The sequence below is a fragment of the Sceloporus undulatus genome, chromosome 5 (assembly GCF_019175285.1).
Source record: "Sceloporus undulatus isolate JIND9_A2432 ecotype Alabama chromosome 5, SceUnd_v1.1, whole genome shotgun sequence".
NCBI classification, from domain to species: domain Eukaryota; kingdom Metazoa; phylum Chordata; class Lepidosauria; order Squamata; family Phrynosomatidae; genus Sceloporus; species Sceloporus undulatus.
Window position 1 is genome coordinate 15,080,586 of NC_056526.1, and position 23,926 is coordinate 15,104,511.

The 23,926-nt window shown below is 39.7% G+C and overlaps 1 protein-coding gene across 1 annotated transcript in view; it reads left to right on the top strand.

Moving 5' to 3' along the window:
• Positions 1-755: 755 nt before the first annotated feature.
• Positions 756-23,926, top strand: part of LOC121931569 (1-phosphatidylinositol 4,5-bisphosphate phosphodiesterase zeta-1-like) — a 51,438-nt gene continuing 28,267 nt past the window's right edge. Inside the window, exons 1-5 of the mRNA XM_042469474.1 lie at positions 756-874; positions 3,257-3,380; positions 4,489-4,720; positions 21,297-21,498; positions 22,953-23,097. Coding sequence (XP_042325408.1) covers positions 864-874; positions 3,257-3,380; positions 4,489-4,720; positions 21,297-21,498; positions 22,953-23,097 — 714 coding nt within the window. The 5' untranslated portion in view covers positions 756-863. The remainder of the gene's footprint in view (positions 875-3,256; positions 3,381-4,488; positions 4,721-21,296; positions 21,499-22,952; positions 23,098-23,926) is intronic.

Here is a 23,926-nt window from a genome sequence, read left to right on the forward strand (position 1 = left end):
GAAGCCTGTGCATCAATCATCCTTTGTTTAGGTACCAGATGTCATTTTTTGTAAATAAATAAATAAATAAATAAAAATGTTTATATATTAATAAATACATTTTATACACACACACACACACACACACACACTATATATATATATACTGTATACACACACACACACACACACACACATACATACATTATTACCCCACCCTTCCATCTGGAGCTAGGCAGCTCATAGCCATGGTCATACATATAATGCAATACAAAATAAACCTCTACATCCCCTCCCTCCCTCCCTCCCTCCCTCCCTCTTCTTCAACAAATAATATCAACATAATAATAATTAAAATAACTAAGATACCATACAGTCATGAAAACCAATATTTAAAACACATTAGAGACCGAAGTCAGGGCAACAGGAATATATATTTATTAATATATAATATATATGTATGTGTGTGTGTGTGTGTGTGTATGCAATACAAATAATTTCAAGCATGCATTGATGTTTGAGGCCCTGGCTGGAGCCGGAGATGATGCGTGGGAAGAAGGGGAAGGGTTGCTGGGGCAACCAGGTGCTCTGTGACGTCAGCCGGGATGCAGGGGCTCTCTGTTGGTCCAGAGGGGAGTCCCCGCCCCAGGGGCGATTGTGACGTCAGGGAGACCCCAGTCCCGGGGCGCCACCGGCGGGAAGGCCCTGGGAGGCCCTGGCCTCTCGCCCCGCGGACCTTGGGGAGGGCGGGCGCATCGGAGGGCAGGGGAGGGAGGGAGGGAGGGAGGGAAGCTGGGGGCCGGGAGGGCCGGGGGGCTATGCCGCTGTGGGAGCTGCTGAGACCATCGCAGTGAGGAACACGCGGAGGAGACCACCAGGGCAAGATGGAGAATAAATATCCTTTCCCCCAAAGGAAGGGGGGATCTATACCCACACACCCCTTTCATGCATCCCTGCCCAAAAGACCCTCCAACCCACCCTCGTCCCTGCCCAAAGCATCCTCTTCTGATCCCACCCCCATCCATGCCCAAGGACCCTCATAAAAATGGCTTAGACATGAAGCCCCATCCCTGCCAAAAAAAAAAAAAAAAAAAAAAAGACCCAGCTACAAAGGTTACATGATGACCCCACCGCCCACTCCATCCCTGCCCAAGCATCCTGCTAAAAATGGTTGCATGATCCAACCCACCCCCATCCGGGCTAAAAGTTTATAAAAGGGGTTTGACCCCCCCAACTCACCCCCATCCCTTCCTAAAAGATCCTGGTAAAAATAGCGGTTTGCCCCCCCCCCATCCCTGGCCAAAAGACCTTGTTAAAAATGGGTTTCATGATCCCCAGCCACCTCCCATTCCTTGGGGGGAAAAACACCTGTTAAAAATGGAGCCCACAATCCCCCCCCCCCCCCCCCCCCAAACACTTAAAAAACAGTGGCATGACCCCCCCCCCCCCCTCCGCAACCCATTCCCATCCCTGCCCAAAAGGCCCCTTTTTCAATGGGTTGCAGGAGGAGAAGGGGTGGCATTTCCTCAACAGATTCAAATCCTGGACAGGAGGATGAGCATCACTGTTGTTGTGGGCCTTCAAGTCATTTCATGGGGTTTTCTCAGCAAGGTTTCTTCAGAAGGCCATTGCCATTGCCATTGCTCTGAGAGGCTGAGAGTGTGTGACCTACCCAATGAGTTTACGTGGCTGAGCCAGGATTCGAACCCTACTCTCCAGAGTCCAGTACTCAAACCACTATGCCAACCTGGCTCCCTGGGCATCAGTATCCACACCCAAGAATGGTCTCTTGCTTCCTGTGTGTCCTAGAGGTGTATCAAGAGCAAAATGCAATTCTTCATTTTAAAAAACAAAAATCAATCAGTGTAAAAGTCCCATTGGGCTGCATCCACACTGCAGAAATAATCCAGTTTGATGCCTATTTAACTGCCATGGCTCAGTGGTATAGTGGGAGCTTTAGCTTTCTCAGTCAGAGAGCTCTGTTGCCACAACAAAGTATAATTCGCAGGATCCCATAATATTGAGCCATGGCAGTTAAAGTAGTATGAAAAATGGATTATTCCTGCTGTGTAGAAGCAGTCTTTATTTTTAACAGGTAACCTTAGAGGTAGCCGGTTAGAAGTAGCCCTTTGAGGGGTAGAAGTAAGCTTACCTCTCACCCCCTAAAAAAAACATACTTTGGGTTTAAAGCTTAGAGAATGGGACTCATCCCCCCCCATCACCACCACTGAAGGAGATTGGCAGTTTATTTGGCCATGTGCCAGTGTATCATAGTAATTTGAATGTTGGATATAACTCTGGAGCCCAGGGTTCGATTCCCAACTCAGCCATGAAACCCACTGGGTGAACTTGGGCAAGTCACACTCTCTCAGCCCCAGGAGAAGGCAATGGCAAACCTCTGAACAAATCTTGCCAAGAAAACCCCATGATAGGTTCGCGTTAGGATCACCATAAGTTGGAAAGGATTTGAAGGCACACAACAACAACAACAACAACAGAAAGGAAGGCCATTGTTAAAATGTAGCTGCCCATCATCATTTCTGCCTCCCCTCCATCTTGGACCCGAAGAACACAACTTAATTCTGTCTGTGATAATTAGAAAAGCTTATGTAGGTATATAAGGAGCAAAAAGGCAAAATGAAATGAAGAACCCTATCAGTTTCTGTCATCACCTTGCTTCCATGGCAATTTTCCTTCTTTTGCAAAAAAAGGAAATTATCCAAATCTAAAGAAATGTGCCCTTTTCAGTCCAGGGAACAGTTCTTCTAGTGTACTTCCAATTTTGTTTAAATGCAGGACAACTGCTATTGCATCTAGAAATGATCATACTGGGAGAAAAAATAATAAAACAGCACTCATTTCTCCATGTGAAAAAATAATTTCTTTTGCACTGTCTCTATGGGCTGCATCTGCAAAAACAATCCAGTTTGACGCTACTTTAACTGCTATGGCTCAATGCTGTCGGATTCTGGGAATTGTAGTTTGTTGTGGCACCAGAGCTGTCCAACAGAGAAGGCTAAATATCTCACAGAACTACCGTTCCCAGAATTCCATAGCACTGAGCCAGAGCAGTTAAAGTGGGGTCAAACTGGGTTATTTCTGCAGTGCAGATGCAGCCACAGAGAGACTTTTGTTTCTAACAAGATTTCAAAACAATATGGCTGCGATGAAAAAAACAACACCTTCAGTCATTAGATCACCTTTTATGCCCAATACTTTTTGAATGAAGAAAACTGCCACGCTGCCTTGAGAGTTTCCTTAATTTGCTTTTCTTTACGTGGTTCATGGATATCATCTTTGATGAATTTAGGGATGGCAAGATTAACATAGATAAGACCTTGAAACTGTTCAATAAGATGGAAGTCAGCTACGACTACGTTCATGTGAAAAAAGTGTTTAAGGTGAGGGAAAAAGTACTTTTATTCCTACTAAAGATGGAGTAGAATTTGAAATCAAGATAAAATATATTGCATATCAAATATATAGGGCCTCTGGAATAATCCTTTTCATTTCTTTCAGTGTGGAGGCTTGTCCCTCAGAGCAAAAATGCATAAGCAAAAAAGAGGAAGACAAAAATACAAAACACACATTTATGGGTTCCAGATGCCATAACTTTAATTTTTGATCATAGGAATTTTGCCTTCACATGGGACACAGATCCAAATCATTGACTGACCCATTTGCCAACCATTTTACTGTCTAGTTTTCCCTTCTTACAGGGTGACCAGATGTGATTACCACAACGGAGGACAAGGGGCCTCTAAATGTAGGACATTCAAGAAAAATGCAGGACATTACAACATATGAAAGCTAAAAACCCTAATATAAATATAAATTCATTTCATATTGTTTATGTACAGCTATATTTTGTATATTTTATTATGTAAGCTGAATTTTCTGATGAACTCATCTTCATTAAAACGCCCGGTTGGCTTGCAAGATACTTATAGAACTCTGAGAAAGACAAATGCTTAAAATTGTACTTTACCAGCGACAAACACTTGACAGAATCTCCTGTGAAATTATTCCTCTCATTGATCCGTTGTGCTGAAATTAAGGGAGGTGGGGAAACCCCTTTCAACATTTGCATTGTGCTTCTTAGTCATGCTCCAAATGGGGGACATTTTGGAATTCCTCCTAGACAGAAGGTTGAAATGTAGGACATGTCCTGGAAAAGAGGGGAACATCTGGTCCCCTTGCCTTTTCAGGAATTTCTGTGTGGTTTCCCAACACTATCTGGGAATGTGAATTGTGGCACCACCTCAAGGGCCCTTAAGGGGAGCCTCCATAACTGGAAACAAGTAAATCCTGCTCCACAACAAAGAGATCTGACTTGTCAAACACTGCAACAAATAAAGTTGCAAACAGGGCATGCACCTCACAGTCACAACAGCTTGCAATTTATTTCTTAATGAAAGCTATGCTGCTGAGGAGCTCTGTTGAAGTGTTACTATAAATGATCATACAGCCTTTATCTAGACTCATTGCAAATTCTTTCTTTCCATCTAGAAAAATGACAAACAGAAGTCGGGACTCATCACCATGGAAGATTTTAGGGCAATTTACCGAACGATTTTGCACAGGCCTGAACTTAACGAACTCTTCAGCAGCTACGCACCAAACAAAAAAGTTCTGACAGCAGCAAATCTCGCTGACTTTCTGAGAAAGGAACAGTTTGAACTTAATGCTGATGACCGAAGAGCTATTTCTCTCATTAATAGATACGAACCCATTGAAGAAGGTACACTGATGCTTTAAGAGTATAAGTAATTTAATTTGGTACCATGGCTTTGTATTTTCATCAAAATAATGAGTAATGAATTGTGAATAGTTCTGAATCTATAGGTTGTGGTAATATAATGGGTATTTGAAAGAAAAATGCTATACTGTGTAAAACACAATTACAGTGATCCCTTAGTATCTAGTGGAATTTGGTTCAAGCGTCAAAATCTGTAGGTGCTCAAGTCCTGTTAAATAGAATGACATAGTAAAATGGGGTCCCTTATATAAATGGCAAAATCAAGGTTTGCTTTCTGGAATTCATATATATATATATATATAATATATATCCTGCAAGATAGAATTCATGGATAAATAATCTGTGGATATGGAGAGCTGACTGTATAAATTTTCTCAATTTCTAAATATGCAGTTGGTTAGCAACTTGATCTAGCGAGGATGAAAGGAAAGAAGTATTTTTTTTTAAAAAAAATGCCTTGCGTTCTGTATCCAGATTTGTATGTCTTGTTATCATGTAAACACATCTAATAGAATATCAGCACTATAATAAAAATGCATTGCAGTGATAACTTTATTATTCTGCAGTCGGTCTCCTATGGTGGGAGGAAAATGGGCAGCAGTTGCTGGGCTTGTAGAACCTTCTCACCTCCAGTTAAGTGGCCTGTGCTGTTTTGTATTGGTTACATCATAAATGAAACTGGTGCGGACTTCATGAGCACTACTTGTTATGCCTTTGATTCTATGGGTTGTGGCTACTCTATGTAAAGATTGTAAAACATTTTTGTAATTTTGAAGCAGCACCTGCTTTGTAGCATTTACTCTGCATGTCTGTATAAAATCAAATTGTGTGCGTTTGTCAAATTATTATTATTAACATTAAAGGAATGCACTGCCTACAGAAATAAATAAGAAAAGACATTTTATATTTCTTTGTTGAAAGATTATTGCAATTTGTACTGGATAAGATGGAAATGTGCTCTCTCTTTGAATGTATTAAGATGTGGATTTGTTGGTTTGTGCTTACATTATATTATCACTATTATGATACAGAAAATGAATTATAAATTGTATAAACAACTAATGTGTAGCCAAATAATAATTTGTATGGATCATGTAAGTAAATGTTCAACATAGATAACAAATGCAACCATGTATGTTTCAAATAATAATAAATGATGGCAATCTTATTTGGACTGTTTTTCTGTATAAAACTGCTGAATGCTGACTGTAATGTTACTGTCTGGAGTAATGAATTTATACAACATTGTAAGCAATAGGACAAAGCACCTACATGTTGATTAACAGCAGTTGTTAATCCCAGTCTGTTGAACTCAGTGGGATTTAACACTGAGTGAACATGTAGAGGATTGTACTGTATATTAAAATGAGTATCATTGTTATCCTGTATGAAGTACAATTTAGGTCTTAACTAAGAAAGGGTATGTTAAATGTAGTAATGATCATCATTTTCATCCTGATGTTTAGTTAAAGTGTAATCAGGTATTCTTATTGTTTAAAAAACATACTGTACATGAAGATAGAATGTTTTAATGCTCTGATATTCCCATAAACAATAACTTTTTTGTAGCAGCCTCATTCATTTGAATGACATTTGTGTTTTTTCAGCACTTTGAGAAATCGAAGGCTTTCATGGCTGGCATCCATAGTTTTTTGTGGGTTTTTTGGGCTATGTGTCCCTGTTCGAGAAGAGTTTCTTCCTGATGTTTTGCCAGCATCTGTGGCTGGCATCTTCAGAGAAGGCTGACAAAATGTCAGGAAGAAACTCTTCTAGAACATGGACACATAGCCCAAAAAACCCACAAAAAACTTTGAGAAATGGTGGCCATGTTTATTTTTGCAAAACAGCCCTAAGAAATATTGCACTGAGTGCTTCTCTGAGAAAACCTTTCCTTTTTTTAAAAAAAGCCTTATTCCTCATTCCCAATTTGAGACATGAAATTCCATTTTTAAACTAATCATACATCAGCACCACTAATAAACACTCTATCCGCCTTGTGGTTTAGCACATGCACAGCGTCACTACCTTCCAGGACTACTTTAACTCAAAACTGTTCAAGAGTAGTAAGAACATGGTGTATTTCTCTGAAGCCCACTATAATTAGAATTGGGATGGAGTATCTTTGACTTTGAGCTTTGGAGAATTATAGGCCACTATTTTATGACATTTGCTTTAGTCTAATAAAGATACTATCCTAATATGGATTCTGGGATTTTTATAATGGGAAAGCACAGTTGTCTTTGCTTTTAAAAGGGTATGCCATGTGGTTTTTCATGTGACATATAAATATATAGATATCAATTAAAATCACCATCAAATAACATTATTTTGAATATGGACACCCTGAACTTTGTGACTTGAACTCACTGAATCCCCTATACTTTTTTGTAGGTTTTTGTAATATCATTTAGTAACTAAAAGGTTGTGCCTATTTCATTCTGAATTATCCTGTTCCTTACACAAGTTACAGTGTACAAAATATCTTAATTATGTTTTATTTCTATTCTCTTCTAAATTAGCAGATTTCTTTATTTCTTTCTGTTATAATGGGCCTGGTGGTGGTGGTGGTGGTGGTGGTTGCTTTTAAATTCTGTCTTTATGTTTTTAAATTATTGCTACCCTGTTTTCTCTGCCCAGTTTTTCTTGTTACACTGAGTGTTATATTAGAGATCTCCATGCTCAGTCATGGTTTCTCAATTCAAGAGCTAACATGAAAGAAAAGAGTAAGGCAAAGTAGGAAAGAAAACTGAAGGACAACATGATTTTCAAACTGTGGCCCAGATTGCTGTAAGTGTTTGGTTTCCGACCATTGTGATAACACTGGGATGTGAGACTTGACTTTCTTTTTTTAACAATAGTTTTATTACTACATAAAATGTTTTTAAAAAGCAAATACCAAATATTCAAAACACAACATCCATTATAACCAGAAAAAAGGGGAAAACACATTTGTACATATACCACATAGAATATAAACTAATGACTCTCCTTTTCCATCAAAAATAGGTTGTTCCTTTAATCTTCTTTGGTTCTTCTGTAAACTTATTTCTTTACTATCTTCAATTCAATACCTCTGCCCCTTTCCATTATCTTATGATAAGTGATCTGGTAATCTACATCATCAAATCATTGTTAATATATCTTACTTCACCTAGTCTTATTTGAATTTATTTCTTATACCTACAGTGCAATTTATTATTTGAAACGTATTCTTGCAATTTTCTCACATTTCCCTTCCCAAAGGGATAAAACAGTTCCAATCCTCTCTATGTTGTTTTGTTGTCTTAACACTGAGCAAAGTTGTTAGTTTGGGATGTGAGAGGTAAATTTCAGATGTACTATAGATTGTCACAGGAACAGCTTTGCAACCAGATGGCTTGTGATAAAATCTGTTTTCTCACATAGTTAGCTCTGACTATACTTTAGTGTTGTTGTTGCTGTTGCTGTTGTTGTTGTTGTGTGCCTTCAAGTTATTTGTGACTTGTGGTGGCCCTAAGGCAAACCAATTATAGCCGTTTTCTTGGGAGGTTTCTCCAGAAGGGGCTTGCCATTGCTATCATCTGAGGCTGAGAGGATGTGACCTGACTAGGGTCATTCTGGGATTTTAGACTGAATCAGGGATTCAAGCCCTGGTCTCCAGAGCTGTAGTCCCCACTGGCTTAGTGACCAGCTTTCCAGCTTTCAATTCACAAACTGTCTGCTACTCAAATGAGCAGCTTTCTGTACAAATTAAATATTATACCACCACAATCCAGTCAGTTAAAACAAAACAAAACCAAAGGCCAAGTACTTGCTACTTTCATAGCTCAATGTTATTTGAGACATATATCCTAAAATTAGTTAACCTTATTGTTGTTCTTATGTGTCTTGAAGTCATTTTTTGACTTACAGTGACCCAAAGGCAAACCTATCACAGGGTTTTCTAGGGCTGAGGGTGTATGACTCACCCAAGGTTTCCATGGCCAAGCAAGGAATCAAACCTTGGTCTCCAGTCGTAGTGACACCACTAGTATATTGTGGGGGCTCAGACCACCTAATACAAAGTGTTTAAAGGCACGTTACAGAGTGCCGAAAAGCGGTGCTCTGCCTGCGCCGTCATTAGCTGCGCCGAGAAGCCCCAGCGGCCAAACTGCGAGGCTTCCTGGAACAGTTAAAAAGAAGCGCCAAAATGGCGCTTCTCATTCGGTTGCGGCTATGACGCCACTAGGCGCCAATGGCGCACTCGCAGCGTCATATGCGCTGTGTGTTGCCCCCCGTTTGTATAGGGCGCCGCCATTTTCTATGTGCAGAGCGCGTATTAGGGTTGGGGACATCTGGAAAGGACGCCCCTTTCTAACCCTAGTATGCGCTCGTCGTGTACTAGGGTGCCCGTTTGTAATGGGCTATTGCCAAGTTTAGAGTTACACCAGAAATTTTAGAGTTATACATTGCATCCTATAACTTAGAGGATTGCTATTTTTCCTCCCTTGCATTTACACTTTGGGTAGTGCTCCAGGTAGCAGGCAGCAATCACAGTGTACAGATGATGTACAGCTGCTAAAATAAATACTCTCCCAATGATTATGGAGTATATTGCAATTACACTTGATGTTACTCACTGGTCTGTAACTGCAGTCTGCAACTAACTGGACTGGATGAAGATGAACAAATTGATGCCTAATCCAGACAAGCTGGGTGTGCTCCTAGTGGGTCAAAAACAGAGAGAAGGGAATAGGGACTCAGCCTGTGTTGGATTGTTTTATACTCACCTTTACTGCTCAGGGGATCTGATGTCTAATAGTTAGCAGTAATGAATTTTTCATCAGTGTATAACACTGGATACATAATGTTTTGTGCCTTCAAGTGGTTTCTAATTTATGGCAACCCTAAGAGGGACCTATCATGGGGTTTTCTGGGGCAGAGTGTGTCTGCCACACCCAAGGTCAGGGTTTCCTTGGTTGAGCAGGGAACTGAATCTTGTTCTCCAGAGTCATAGTCTGCCTCTCAAACCATTACACCATACTAGCTTTCTGGATACAGTAGGCCCTTGGTATCCACTTGGTTCCAGGACCCCCAAGGATACCAAAATCCATGGATGCTCAAGTCCCATTATATACAATGACATAGTAAAATGGTGCCCCTTATACAAATCAAGGTTTGCTTTTTTGGACTTTATATATATATTTAAACATTTTCACTCTGTGGATGCTTGATTTCATGGATAAAGAATCTGGATATAGAGGACTGACTCTATGTAAGTATTAAATACTATTAAATACATATAGTCATTTGCAAGAAAATAGATGTTATTAGCTCCCCTGCCCCCAAACAGCAGTCCCATTTCAATAGAATGCTGATTCCTGTCAGACATATTCACCCAATATACCATGTTTAGTCTATAATAATAATATAATAATAAAGATTTATTTATAGCCCGCCCAATCATGAAGAATCCGGGTGGGTTACAACAATAAAATACATCAATTACAAAGAGTTAAAAATCAAACCCTAGACCTACTGTCCCCCATACCCAGTACTAAAACAGAATTAAACAATAATAGTATAAAAAACATTAAAAACATTAAAAGCATTTTTAAAAAGGCAGAAACATAGGGGTGGAAGAATAGACAAATGAGGGGACAATATCTCTGTATCTGGGGAGGGTAACTAAGTTGGAAAGACCTGCCGGAAGAGATCCGTCTTGAGTGCTTTCTTAAAAGCTGTCAGAGTGGAAATGTGACGGATCTCCTCCGACAGGTCATTCCATAGTTTAGGAGCAGTAGTAGAGAAGGCCCTCTGGGAAACTGATGTTAACCTTGATTTTTTTGGCTGTAGTAGATTTCTTCCGGAGGACCTTAGTGTGCGGGGCGGACAATAGGGAAGAATGCGTTCCCTCAAGTACTCTGGGGGCCCAAGTCATGTAGGGCTTTAAAGGTAATCACCAATCACTAACTTTGCCCGGAAACTAATAGGCAGCCAGTGCAGGGACTTCAAGACCGGTGTTATATGGTCATTCCTAGAAGTTCCTGTGATCAGTCTGGCTGCCATAATGTAAGTCTTACTATGGCGTGGGACACACTGTGGTGTCCTGGCGGTGATAGTAGGGCTTGGGAGTGCACACCAACTACAGGTTCCTGAGCCCTATGTTGTGCAGGTGGTGGCATTATTGAGTGGCACTGCCCACACAGGCATGTAGATGACGTGTGGGCATCTGAGTGCCCACACGTCTCTTACAGGAAGCGGCATCATAGGGCTGCATTGCAGCCCTTAGGATGGCACAAAAAAGAAGCCACTCTAGGCGAATTCTTTTTTGCTGTGCAGCTTTGTCCCATGGTTTGGTTGCTGTGGCAATGCTGCGTAGCAAAGAGGGCCGACGTTTTGTTGCCAGAGTGTACCAGCCCTATATTCCAGAGGGTTTGGACTGTCCAGTCCAGAGGTATTGGACTGCAGCCTAAAATAAGATTGACAGCACAATCCTAAACATATTGTATATACTTGACTATATGTTAAGCTTATGTATAAGTCAAGAGCAGGTTTTGAGGCCAACATTTATGGATTTGGATATGACCCATGGATAAATCCACGGCAAAACTTAGAGGCATGTAACAAAGGAGCTAAAGGATGAGATGGAGCTTTTACACTATTTGTTGAATAACCAAGAGCTAAAGGATGAAACAAAGGAAAACTATGCCAAAGAACTTACAAAATTCTAATAGGCACAACTTTTGTGTTCACCCTAAATGCTGGATGGATGAGAAACTAGAGAGTCAATGCTTCCAGGACAGATTACCCTCTTGCCTTTCACCGGGGATGGTTCCTTTTTAAAATAAGAGTTAAAGTATAGTACTTATATTGACCCATGGATAAGTTGACTTAGATTTTTGGGGTCAAATTTTTTGACCAAAATTTCTAGACTAACACATGAATATATACAGTAATTACTTTGAAACCCATCCTATGATGTTCAACAGGGGCTATTTCCAGAAATCGCGTACAGCACTATCCTTAGTAGTTTTATTCAGCAATTAATCTCACTGAATATAACAAAGTTTATGGTAAATTGAGTATATGTTGGAGTTTCCTTAGGTTTCAATTGTATGCCTATTTACAGGGAATAATTTCCACTAAATGTAGAATTGGGCTGTAAGAGGCTTGTACACCATCACAGACTCTGAGCTTAAAACTTTGTTCACTTGGCACATTTGATGTTTCTGTCAAAATATGTAAGGTCTATAATAGTATAAAAAACATTAAAAACATTAAAAGTTCAAGTGCACGATTATGTTCTCCTCCTCTAAAGCAGGTAGGGAAGGAATGTTATTTACCAATATGACTGGCTGGTAATATTACTGATCTAATTTAATAAAGGGAAAAACAATAACGTTCCTAAAAAGGGAAGCAGAAGTATTTGGTGTAATGTCCCATCTATATCATACTAGCACAATATTAACTGTTTCTTTTTAGCAATAAGAATCATCCATGTGCAGGAAGGTTGCATGAGTGATAGTGCAGGTTCAGAGGTCAGAATCATTATTACCTCAGGGTTTAAGAGACAGCTACTTTTCACCTTATATTAAAAAGGTAGTTATTTCTCCTGTCTCTAGATCAGCTGGATAACTGCAACACACCAAAGGATAAGAATGTCTCTAAAGTGCAAAGAAGCCTATGTGGAATTCATAGGTTGCTGACCTTAAATGTTCAAAAAGCCTAATGAGACTGACTTGGATAGTCTTTTTTCTTTCCTTTAAAAGAATATCTTTTGGGCCTTTGTAATATTGGATACCTTCTGGTGAGCTGCACTGATGTTTTCAAGATTTCTCAGCATGTAGGGTAATAAAGGGCCATAGTGTTTACTACTGCTTGTCATAAAAGCGGTGCAACTTTTATTATCTTCCATGCTGAGCAAACTTGAAATTGTCCTTCAATAACAATGTCTTCTCTTTCTTCCACCCCTTTCCATTTTTCTCTTCTTTTCCCTCCCTCCTTCCATCAGTGTACATTGCACTTTAAGAGAATGAGAGGCCAGATCCATGCTCCACACAGTTTACAGAATAAAGCAAGAGAAGTGAGTGAGGATTACTAGGAAAATATGGAATTGTTTCAGTTGCTTATGCATAGACCTGGCTACAGATACGGGTGGGTGGGTGGTGGTAAAATCATGCTCTCGTCTCCACTCCCACATCCTCTATAACTGGAAACCACTGTTTTACCAGTAGACATATGAAATGTGGTCCCTTCTGCCTTCAAGGTCCATATAGACCAAGGACTTCATTGCATGTGGGTTTTAAACCACAATTGTAGCAAGAGAATAATGCCTTTGGCAGGACCTATTGCACAACGTAACCCCCAAGCTATGGCTTCTATGCCTCTGAAGTGTTGTTAGAGGACATTTTTTTCATTGATGGGAAAACTTGCCAATAACTGGCCAATCACACTGCCACCCCATTATTCTACAGTTGTGATGTGACATTTGGTGGCAGTCCTGAAACTGAGCAGTCCATTCCCAAGCAACCTGCTTTCTTTCTCCCCCCCCCCACACACTTTTTTCTTTGTTTTTTTCCTTCCTTCCTTTCTCTTCCTCTAAATCACATTACATTATAAATTGGGGGGGGGTGGGTGGAAGAAAAGAAAGGCACGCTGAATAGCACAAGAAGCCTGGGTTAAGGGCAAACATGGAAGAGAGTATGCAGGACCATCAATGGCCCTCCTCACACTGTTCAAGAGATGTAGGATGAGAAAAAACAAACAACCCAATCCAGTATGTTTCTGTTCATTCAAATAACATGAATTCAGCAAGACTGAAGTTTTTTTTTATGAAGTCCCAAGAGAAGGGAATCTTGAGTCCTTCATAACATTTTGAACTGCACCTCCTATCAACTGTAGACTAGAGAATGGTAAGAGTCTAACGCTGGTGAGAAACAGGAAGGTGGATGAAATTCCAGATCATGGAAATGTTACTTTGTTGAATCTTTTGCCCATTATGGCCACAGGCGGGATAATTTCTGTGAGTTGCCTGCTTGCTCAGGCCTATGGCCTCCCTGATTAAATCTACCAGATGTTTGTTGTTGTTGTTGGTTGCTGTCAAGTCATTTACAACTTATGGCAACCCTGAGGCAAACCTCTCCTGGGGTTTTCTTGGCAAGATTTGTTCAGAGGAGGTTTGCCATTGCCATCCTCTGAGGCTGAAAATGTGTATTTTGCCCATGGTTACCCAGTGGGTTTCATGGCCAAGCTGGGAATTAAACCCTAGCCTCTCACTGGAATTTTGGGCCATCAGTGATTTGGATTCTATCCAAGAAGTTAGGAATTCCAGGTAGTGTTATTGTGCTATTGTGATCTATCGAGATTTCATTCAGATGTTTTGTCTCTCTGTTTGGAATTGCTACAAGAGTATCTATAATTGCTAGAGCCACAGTTGTTTTCCCAAAGGCACTGAATCTCCATTTGTGGGTTTTAATATTTCATTATCTTTTCCCACTCTTTGTCCTCAGTTCTGCTATCCCAGGGATTTTCGCATCTATTATTTAAACTTTCTTTTTCTCAACCACAGTTATGTTCTAATTTTTAAAATACCCTTGAATTTTAAAGTTCCATAACATTTTTACTTTTCCCCTTTCAACATTTTTTCAGGCTTATGTTTCCACCAGTTCTTTGCAGATGATAAATTATACTTTTTGTATACATTCCAAGATATAATTGCAACAACTTTACCATGGCATTTCTTTTATTCAGTTTGTGTGATCTTGTTGCATGAACTTGTGGTATGATTTAAAAAAAATTTTTTGCATTGGTGACACTACCCTAAGTTATTTTTTCAATATTTGTCTTAATGTTATTTGTCCAAAGAGCCTATTTTTGAGCCTCAAATACAAATCCTTCAATTTCTCTTTTCATTTTTTCAACTCCCCTCCCCATTTTCTTTTCAATTCTGTAACGATGTCTAGATGTTCCCCTTTTCAGTTTTTCCTTCTGTGCTTTTAGTGGACTGACTATGTCATGGTTTATTTTACCAGGTGATTTTTCATAATTTTCATAGTCATACAGGCATTTTATGCATCTGGTGTTCAGTAGATTCTCTTTGTGTACATTTATTGGCATTTTATCTTTGCATTCTTTGATATATTTTCTCATATTTATTTTCTTCCACAGTTAGTTTCACTTGTAATAATCCCTGGCCACCAATATTATGTGGTTGATACAGCCAATCAATATCACTTTAGAGATGTAAAGCATGGTTTGCTGTCATAATGTTCTGGTCCTCCCCCCTTTCTTTCTAGTGCATCAAGTTTTGCTTTAGTCCAACCAACAGTTCCAGTAGTACAGTGGTACCCCGGGATACGAAATACCCAGGTTACGAAATTTCCGGGATACGAAAAAATCCCATAGGAAATAATTGTTCCGGGTTACGAATGTTTTTTCGGGTTACGAAAAATTTTTTGGTGCTTTTTTCGGCTTTTTCGCACGAAATCGCAGCTTTTCCCCATTAGCGCCTATGGCATTTCGGCTTACGAAGGCTTTTCGGGTTACGAAAGCGGCCGCGGAACGAATTAATTTCGTAACCCGAGGCACCACTGTATACTGAACAACTGGCACAGCCCAGGAATTTTTAGCACTGATTATACCAGCTAATTCAATGAGAATGGTGCAAAACCAAATAGGAATAGCTTTACTTTTGCACCATTCTTTTTTATTCATTCTGTATTTCTGCCTTTAAGTTTTCAATTTAAAAGTCTGATTACTCTTTATATACTCATTACTAATATTCTCTTTCACTCTCATATATTGAATATCCTCAATTTACACTATTCATAAATAATGGTAATTTCCATCCTGGTTAAGAGTGCTAACTAGGGCTAGTTACAGGGATCTTGCAACCACTAACTCCACTGGTTGCTGAGTTATTTCTAGATGCAATTAAAAATGCTGATCATGACCTATAAAGCCCTTTATGAGATAGGTCTAGGCTATCTGGTGGACTGTATCTCCCCATATGCAATGGTTTCATTCATCTGGTTTGCACCAGTTCTCCAGAACCAGTTGTTAAAACCATTAAAAGAGACAGAGGCTGGACAGGTTAAAAGGGGAGCCAAGTGAAGTGAAATTAGTCTTCAAAAAGCCCTGTCAAAACATAAATGTTTTCAACTATGTATGGCAAGAAAGTAGATACCTCTCTGGGAATGGTATTCTATAGCCTTGGGTCAGCCACTGAGAAGGCCCTCTCCTGTGTTCCCAGCAGGGTGTGGTGAGGCAGTGGTATCATTAGGGGTGTGTGGGGGATGCGATCACACTGTGGGGTGGTACACCCAGCATGGCTGCACTGTGAGGAGAAAGGATGTTGCATCCATTTCTTGCTTGTCCAGAACCCATGACAGTCCCCTCTGTTTGGGCTTCTGCATGGCTGCAGCCATGTCATACTCCAAACAGACCTCTGGGGGCGTGGCACAGCCCACTCCAGTAGCGGTGGCTGCTTGAGGGGCATTTGGTTCTGTTTGGGCTTTGGCGTGGTTGCAGCCACACCAGGGCCCAATCAGACCTCCAGGACTGAGACAGTTTGCCCTCCCACTGCTCTCCCACACGGGGTGACACCAACTCCTGGTATGCCACTATGGTTAGAGTGGCAGGGCAAAGAGGAGATTCTTCTCAGCAGATCTCAAAACATGGCCAAGTTCATAAGAGAAACTGTGGTTTTATCAACATGTACTGTAGAAGAATATCGCCCATGTATACTCCTTGAACATCACTCACCATCCATAAGAGAGCTCTATTTGATACATAACAGGGATCAGTAGACATGCTCTCTGAAGGGAAAAAAGTCTCATTTTATACACCTTGGTACAGCTACATCAACTTTTTATATCCAGACCTTAGAGTGCCTTCCAAGCTCTAGGTATTGCTTTCCAAGTGGCTAATAGTATTAGAAACAATTCTGCTTTCTCAGTGCTTGAACGATATGTATAGATTAAACAAATCATCACAATAGGTATAATGGGTGGAACCCTGGATAACAGTCTTGAATGGCTGAGTGTTTAATATGACATATGGTATTTTTTATTACTGCGTACTTATACAGCACCAGAAATATACTATAAGCTCTTTACAAAAGGGTCAGAGAAGCATGTTTCTCTCTAAAGCAGCTTAAATAGGCATGAGGAAAGGATTTGCCGCTGGGGGTGTAATGGAAAATCATGGAAATAATATTACACTTAGATTTAAAATGGGAGGGACACATTTTGGTTTACAGAAAGTAGTCTGATGAAGCTTCACAATAAAAGCAAGCAACAAAAAGTAATATAGGAAAATATACACAGGTAAACTTGCCAATCCAAGTTGTATTTACATGGAGTACAGTGGGTCTTAAAAGTATGTTTGGCACTTCAGACTTAGGTAGCAAGGTTATGAATGTTAGCATACACCATATATACAGACCTATATGGGAATTACAGCACTGGAATAGCAAATACATTTCTATACCACTTATCAGTGAATTAATACTCTCTAAGCAGTTTACAATGTGTAAGCCAATTGCCCTCAACAAGCTGAGTACAGTGGACTCTTGTTATACGCTGGGGTTTGGTTCCAAGATCCCCCGTGTATAACAAAATCCGTGTATGCTCAAGTCCCATTACATATAATGACATAGCAAAATGGTGTCCCTTATAAAAATGGAAAATCAAGGTAAATTTATACTTTTTTGGAACATTTTCAAACCGTGTATACTTAAATCCGTGTATAAAAAATCCGTGCATAAGAAGGGCCAACTGTACTCATTTTACTGATCTACGAAAGGATGGAGGGCTGAGTGGACCCTGGAGCCCTGTCTGGGATTGTACTCACAACCTTGTGGCTGTGAGTGGCTGTAGTACTGGCATTTAACCACTGTGCCACTCGGGCTCCTGAAAGTTGGTCCCAATTAAGCAGAATTTATGGATGTGGACTATGGCTGTTACAAATAAATAAATGCATACTTCAGTTACCAGAACTTCTGATGAAGTTTTTAAAATATACTTTTTCATCTTCCCAGCCCTTTCCTCCTCGTTCTCTCTCTAGCTGGATGCTTTTAGCAAAATCAGCTTTAGGAAGATGGTGAGGGAAAGCTGGAGAAACAACAGGTTTTCAGTGTCCGGTTCAGCTGTGTAGCTGCAGTAAACAATGCAATAAAATGTGACGTTTAAGGCTTTCATGGCTGACATCCATAGTTTTTTGTGGGTTTTTTGGGCTATGTGGCCATGTTTTGGAAGACTTTTTCCTGATGTTTCGCCAGCATCTGTGGATGGCATCTTCAGAGAAGACGCCAGCCACAGATGCTGGCGAAATATCAGGAATAACTCTTCCAGAACACATAGGCCAAAAAACCCCCACAAAAAACAATGCAATACAAATGTCAGCTGGAAAAAAGTAAGATTCTGTTTTGTTCAATTTACGGTAAATTAGCTTTTAACAAGCAAAGTCAATAGCAGCTATCTGTAGAAAACCTTTTTGGGCATGTATGATTAACAGAAGGGGAGGGCAAATACGCCTGCCTCACCAGCTACCTCTGACATGATTGAAAAATATATATGTAAGTCAGGACACCAACATGAAAATCATAAGAAAAGTGGAGACTGGTGAGAGAAAACAAAAAATAAGATTTGGAAGATTCAAAGCACTTTTTGTTTTTCGTCGTGGTCTCTGTGAATCACACAAATGGGTTTTCTTTGAAAAGGAGTTCTGGTCTCAGAGAGCTGTACATGTCAATCCTAATCAGATTTATATGGGAATCAGGATGCAAAAGAATAAATTCTGAACACATGTCAATAAAGGAAGGAGAAGTGCCAAATAGTTTAGAAACAGGTAGTTTTAGCACACCCCACACAGTATTTTGGGGTCCCATATTTTCATATTTCATATCATGTTTTTGAGAGATCAGTGACCTTTCAGGAACACTGGGTCAGGATACCAAGAGAAAAGAAGCATGTCCCGAGACATGTTCACATCTAAGTAAAAATGACAATCAAATTCAGCTGAGTGTATTAAGTGCTTCTTCCTTCCCCCAAGTCATCTGCATTTCCTATTTCAACTTGAGACAAAGGATCTCCTTGCACCCAAAGCAGTAAGCCAGTTTCTCTGCCTACTCCTTGTTGTGTTCTCAGCCCAACCTCCCTGTCCATCCATCTTGGGGATATCCTGATCCAATCACTGTTTTTGTCACACTAAAATTAAGGTCATCAACAAGTCCAGAATCCCACTGTCAATTCCTGGGAAGGTACATCCAGTTTTTGTTACCTGACAAAATAGCCCACCACTTGAGGCTATATTTTAGGTATAAGCATTGGTTCTGAAACTTTGCCTCTATGCACACATCTGGCACACAGATGCTATACACCTGCACACTCTGTATGTTCTGTGTCACCTTAAGGTCACCAGTCTGAACCACTCTAGCTTTCCAAGGTCTACTCATTGGACAGGTAATTATCGCCCACCTAAATCCCTAAAACTCAATTATCACCTCTCTGTATTTCCATTTCAGTTATCTCTGAATGCTGTGTCTTTGTGAATTGCTGTCTTATGTGTGTGATTTCACTTTGCATATTTTCTGAACAAAACTCTCTTAATTCAACCCAAACCTGGAGTTCTCCTCAGGTAGAACTGGTATAAACAGGTACAAATGGTCCTAAATGTTACCCAGCCTCTTGCAAAGTTAATTTCCCCAACAATTAAAGTAACATTATCATAATTGGTGGAGACTCCCCCATTAACAGTAGATACAGGTCAAATAAAGGAAAGACTGGAACTTAACAAGATATCACCAGTAACATAAAAGAAAGAGCCAGAAATATGGAGACACTTAAAAGTAAGTGTGGAAAAAAATTAATGTGGACTAAACTGAAATTTTGGATAGAGAATTTTACAGAAAAGAAACTCAACTGTAATGATTAGCATGATATCTAGCAGTTGAGTTATTATCCGGATAGATAAAAGAACTTTACAATTATATTGTAAGGTTCTTGCTATTATGTCACTCATTCATAGTGGCATTCTTTTAAGGGGGGAATCAGGGAGGCCTAAGACCAAATATTAATAAGTAAAGAATCTTTTTGTGTGCTGGAAATTAAATAGAAATGGGGAGAGAAATCTGATAAGGAGAACAGAACAATGTCAAAGCAACAAAAATGATCTTGTGGGGACCCAAAATTTTTACATTACAATAGCAGTGGTTTTCAAATATTCTACTGTATAAATTTTGTCACATTTGGTTTGTGGCAATATGCCACAAGGTCAGGCCTGTATGGACTTTCTCATAATAGAGGTTAGAAACTTGGTTTTTTCTGAAGTGTAACTTCCAGAATCCCTCCCCCAGAATAGCCAGTACTAGACATGCAATTTTAATTCAGCAAAAAATAAGTCAGTAAGATGGTGGGGGCAAGAGATTTTATTGTTGTTCCTGTTCTTATACAATCAAACAAACAAAATCAAAAGTCTTTGCTAATCCTCTGCAATTGGTCCAGTAATCTAACTGTAGCTTCCAAACAAATATCCCATCCCATCCAAGAACACAAGGGATGGGAAAAAAAATCAAAAATATCTTTTTAAATGGTCAAAAACATGTTTTTCAATTATGAAGAAATCCTGTTGAGAAGAATCCTAGACTGACAGGAATCTTTGTAGTTTAGGTTTTGCTCAGAAAAAAAGCATTTTTCTGCACAGAAAGCATTCTGCATTGAAACATTATTTTCCATACTGAAAATGTTTCTTGCATAGAAAATGCTGCTTTCTGCATGAAACAATCACATGCAAATTTTGTGAAAAATTAACCCCAAACTGCAACTAGCCTATAAAAATTGTGTTGTTTTTGAAGACTTTTTTTGCAGTGAGAGAATAAAATTTCCTGAAATTACTTACTGTTACCTTCAAGAAGGAGCTTAAGGAAGAATTACACCCCTGTAGAACATACTGCAATATGCCTACTTGGCTCCACATTGCAGAGGAATGTTGACCACTGGTGGAAAAGCGAGGTTATCCACTGCTGACCTTGTCACTTGAGGAATCTAGTAACAAGGTCCTGAGGAACCCCAGAATGAAAACCACTGCTTTAGGACATCCCATGAACACATGACACAATATGGTTAAAGTATGTTTTTTAGCTGTTGCACATTATATTTACCTTTGAGGATGTCTTCGTTGTTGTGTGCCTTCAAGTCATTTCCAACTTATGGTGACCCTAAGGCAAATCTATCATGGGGTTCTCGTGGCAAGTTTTGTTCAGAGGTTTGCCACTGCTTTCCACTGGGGCTGAGAGTGTGTGATTTGCTCAAGGTCACACAGTGGGTTTCATGGCCGAGCTGGGAATCAAACTCTGGTCTCCAGAGTCATAGTCCAACACACAAACCACTACGCCATACTGGCTCTCCATTTGAGATGTCTAGTCAACAAAATATGTCCAGTTGACAAATATAGGCCAAACTCAAAGTGAATTTAGTGACACACATCTGTAGTGGAATATTTCAAAAGTCTTTAATTACAGCCCTCTCCCCAAAGAAAGAAAGTGGTTTATCTCAAATGTAGAATGTTATAAGTCCTTTTAAAAATTTCTCTGTTTTAGCAAAAAAACAAAAGCAGATGACCTTTGAAGGCTTCATACGATACATGCTTTCAGAAGAGTGCAACATCTTCAAAGTACAGAACAAGGCTATTTACCAAGATATGAGCTACCCACTGTGTGATTATTTCATATCATCGTCACACAATACCTACCTGATACAAGACCAGCTAATAGGGCCAAGTCACCTTTGGGGCTATGCCAAGTATGTATATCTCTTTGGGATGTGGGATGGTCAGACAGTGCTAAGTGGCTTCTGTTGTTTGAAATATTAAAAGAAAATGAGTATTTGCTCAAAACCAGTAGATAAACCAGACCTGGAATATGAATGTCAGTGGTAGGATTCCTTCCCTACATCTCATTAATTGTATACTGTTATACTTTTCTTGATTGCCAACAAAGGTGGGCAAAATTAATTTTGGAGGGCATTAATAGCACCTAGATGTCCCCAGCCACTATGGCCAGTGGGCACTTTGATTGAGAGATTGTAAGACTTGAAATCCAAAATAGTAACATTGGCCTGGTACAGACTGCCTGAAAGCAGCAGTCTGGGGTCGATTTTAGGGCTTGGGAATGTGGAGTGTCCGCATGCTCCCGAACCCTGGCGGCACCATCATAGCATGTCCCTGTCCCCATCATTTGTATCATATCCTCCAACTGTCCTAATCTGGCAGGGGCAGCCCTAATTAATCCCCTGTTGTCCCACTTTTTAAACTTCTTTTTAAAAGGCCCAGTTTCTCTCTCCTCCTCTATTTTCCACCTTTGTCCTCAGATTGCTTGAGTTGCTGCAAACTGAGTTCAAAATGCAAAGGTAGTTTGCCCATATGGCCACTTTACAAAAAGCTCTAGTGCTAATAGAGAAAACATAGACTCTTTACATTAAAGTAGTAGTAGTAACGGTAATGGTAATAGTAGTACTAAATTCCTTTATTATTTTTTTATGAATGTAATATTTATTTTATGGAATGTTTGGGATATCTATTTATCTATCTATCCATCTTATACTAAATAATTAATACAAAACCATTAGTGCTAACATACAGCTATCAGGTTAACTAACCCAATAACCTATATATTAACGTTCCTTCTACTATAACATTTCCCTCCCTCCCACTCTCACCCCTCTAGTGAACAAAGTTATCATTTATTCAAAATCCATTTCCTTTAATGTGGAGAATCATATTAATTGTATCTTTTATAATTTTGTACCTCTCCTCTTCTTTAGCCATGTCTATTGGTTTATTCCAGTTCCTCATCTATTCACTTGCTTTTAATTTGCCCATATACCTCATTCTTGTTTCTAATTTTGAAATATAATATTTCTTTCTTTCCACCTTCCATTTTTGTTCAGCCTACAACAGCATGAGCTGCCTTCAACATTTGTTTCAGCAAATACTCATCTCTATCCAATCCCAGATTCTTTCCATCAGAAATCATACATTTTTTCTTTATTTAATTGCAAGGTGTCCACTATAATTCAATTTATTTCATTAATTATTTCCTGCCAAAATTTCTGCACCTCACAACATTCCCAACACAACTCCCATTCCCACATCCATGCCAACACGTCAACGGATTATCTTTTATTATATAAGATAACTGCTGTGGTGCTCTACTAATTAATTTTAAAAGCAAATTCCCTTTTTTCCCCTTTAAAAGTTCCCTGAAGAGGGGATGCCGCTGTGTAGAAATTGACTGCTGGGATGGGCCGGATGGTGAGCCTGTTGTTTATCATGGGCATACTTTGACAAGCAAAATCACCTTCCAGAATGTCATCAACGTGGTCCACAAGCATGCCTTCGAGGTAGGTGTGAGCACTTTTGAGGTCTTTTTGTAAGAGCAGGCTGTACATCTTCATCACCACTTCCACCATTGTGAAATAGGTGCTTGCAATTGTTAAAAGCTGAGGACAATGTTTGTATGACACAACGCGTTGCAGTCACCTAGGTGCTTACTTGCCATACAGAAACATCAGGTAGCCAACTGTCCAACAATATCTTTATAGAATGGACTTGGCTAACCTACATAACTGTCAAGCAGTTATATTATGTATATGATCATAGCACATCTACCAACTGTTCTGATTTGGCAGAGACAGTCCAGATTAATTCTCTGCTGCCCCACTATTACAGCTACTTTAAAAATATCTTACTTTTCCCTCTTCCTCCATTAGTACATTTGCTGCAAACTGAGTTCAAAGGGGGAGAGAAGACAAGAGGAAGTAGGAATTTACCCTTTTCTGCAGGCTCAGGCAAAGGCAAACTGCTGCATCCTCTCCTAATTTTTGCCATCTTGATCACACTCTGATATCACTTGTCCACACACATCTCAGTTTGATGTGGGAAATATTGGAGGATATGTTATAGAGTAAGGCAGGTCCAGATGAAAAGATTATAGAAAAAACATGTCTGTTCAAGCCCTGTTTTGGTCCTGTCAGCAATGCCAATTCTGGATGTTACATTTAAGTCTTCAGCAGAAGGGTAGAAGCAGAAGCCATTGCTATCTAACCATTCTGAGACTCTTCTATTTAGAGGCTCTGAGGGTCTCCATTGTTCAACAGCCTTAAGAGCAGGAAAGGTTACGGTATGTCTGAGAATAATTTAATATATGGCAGAATTCAAAGGCATAGCTGT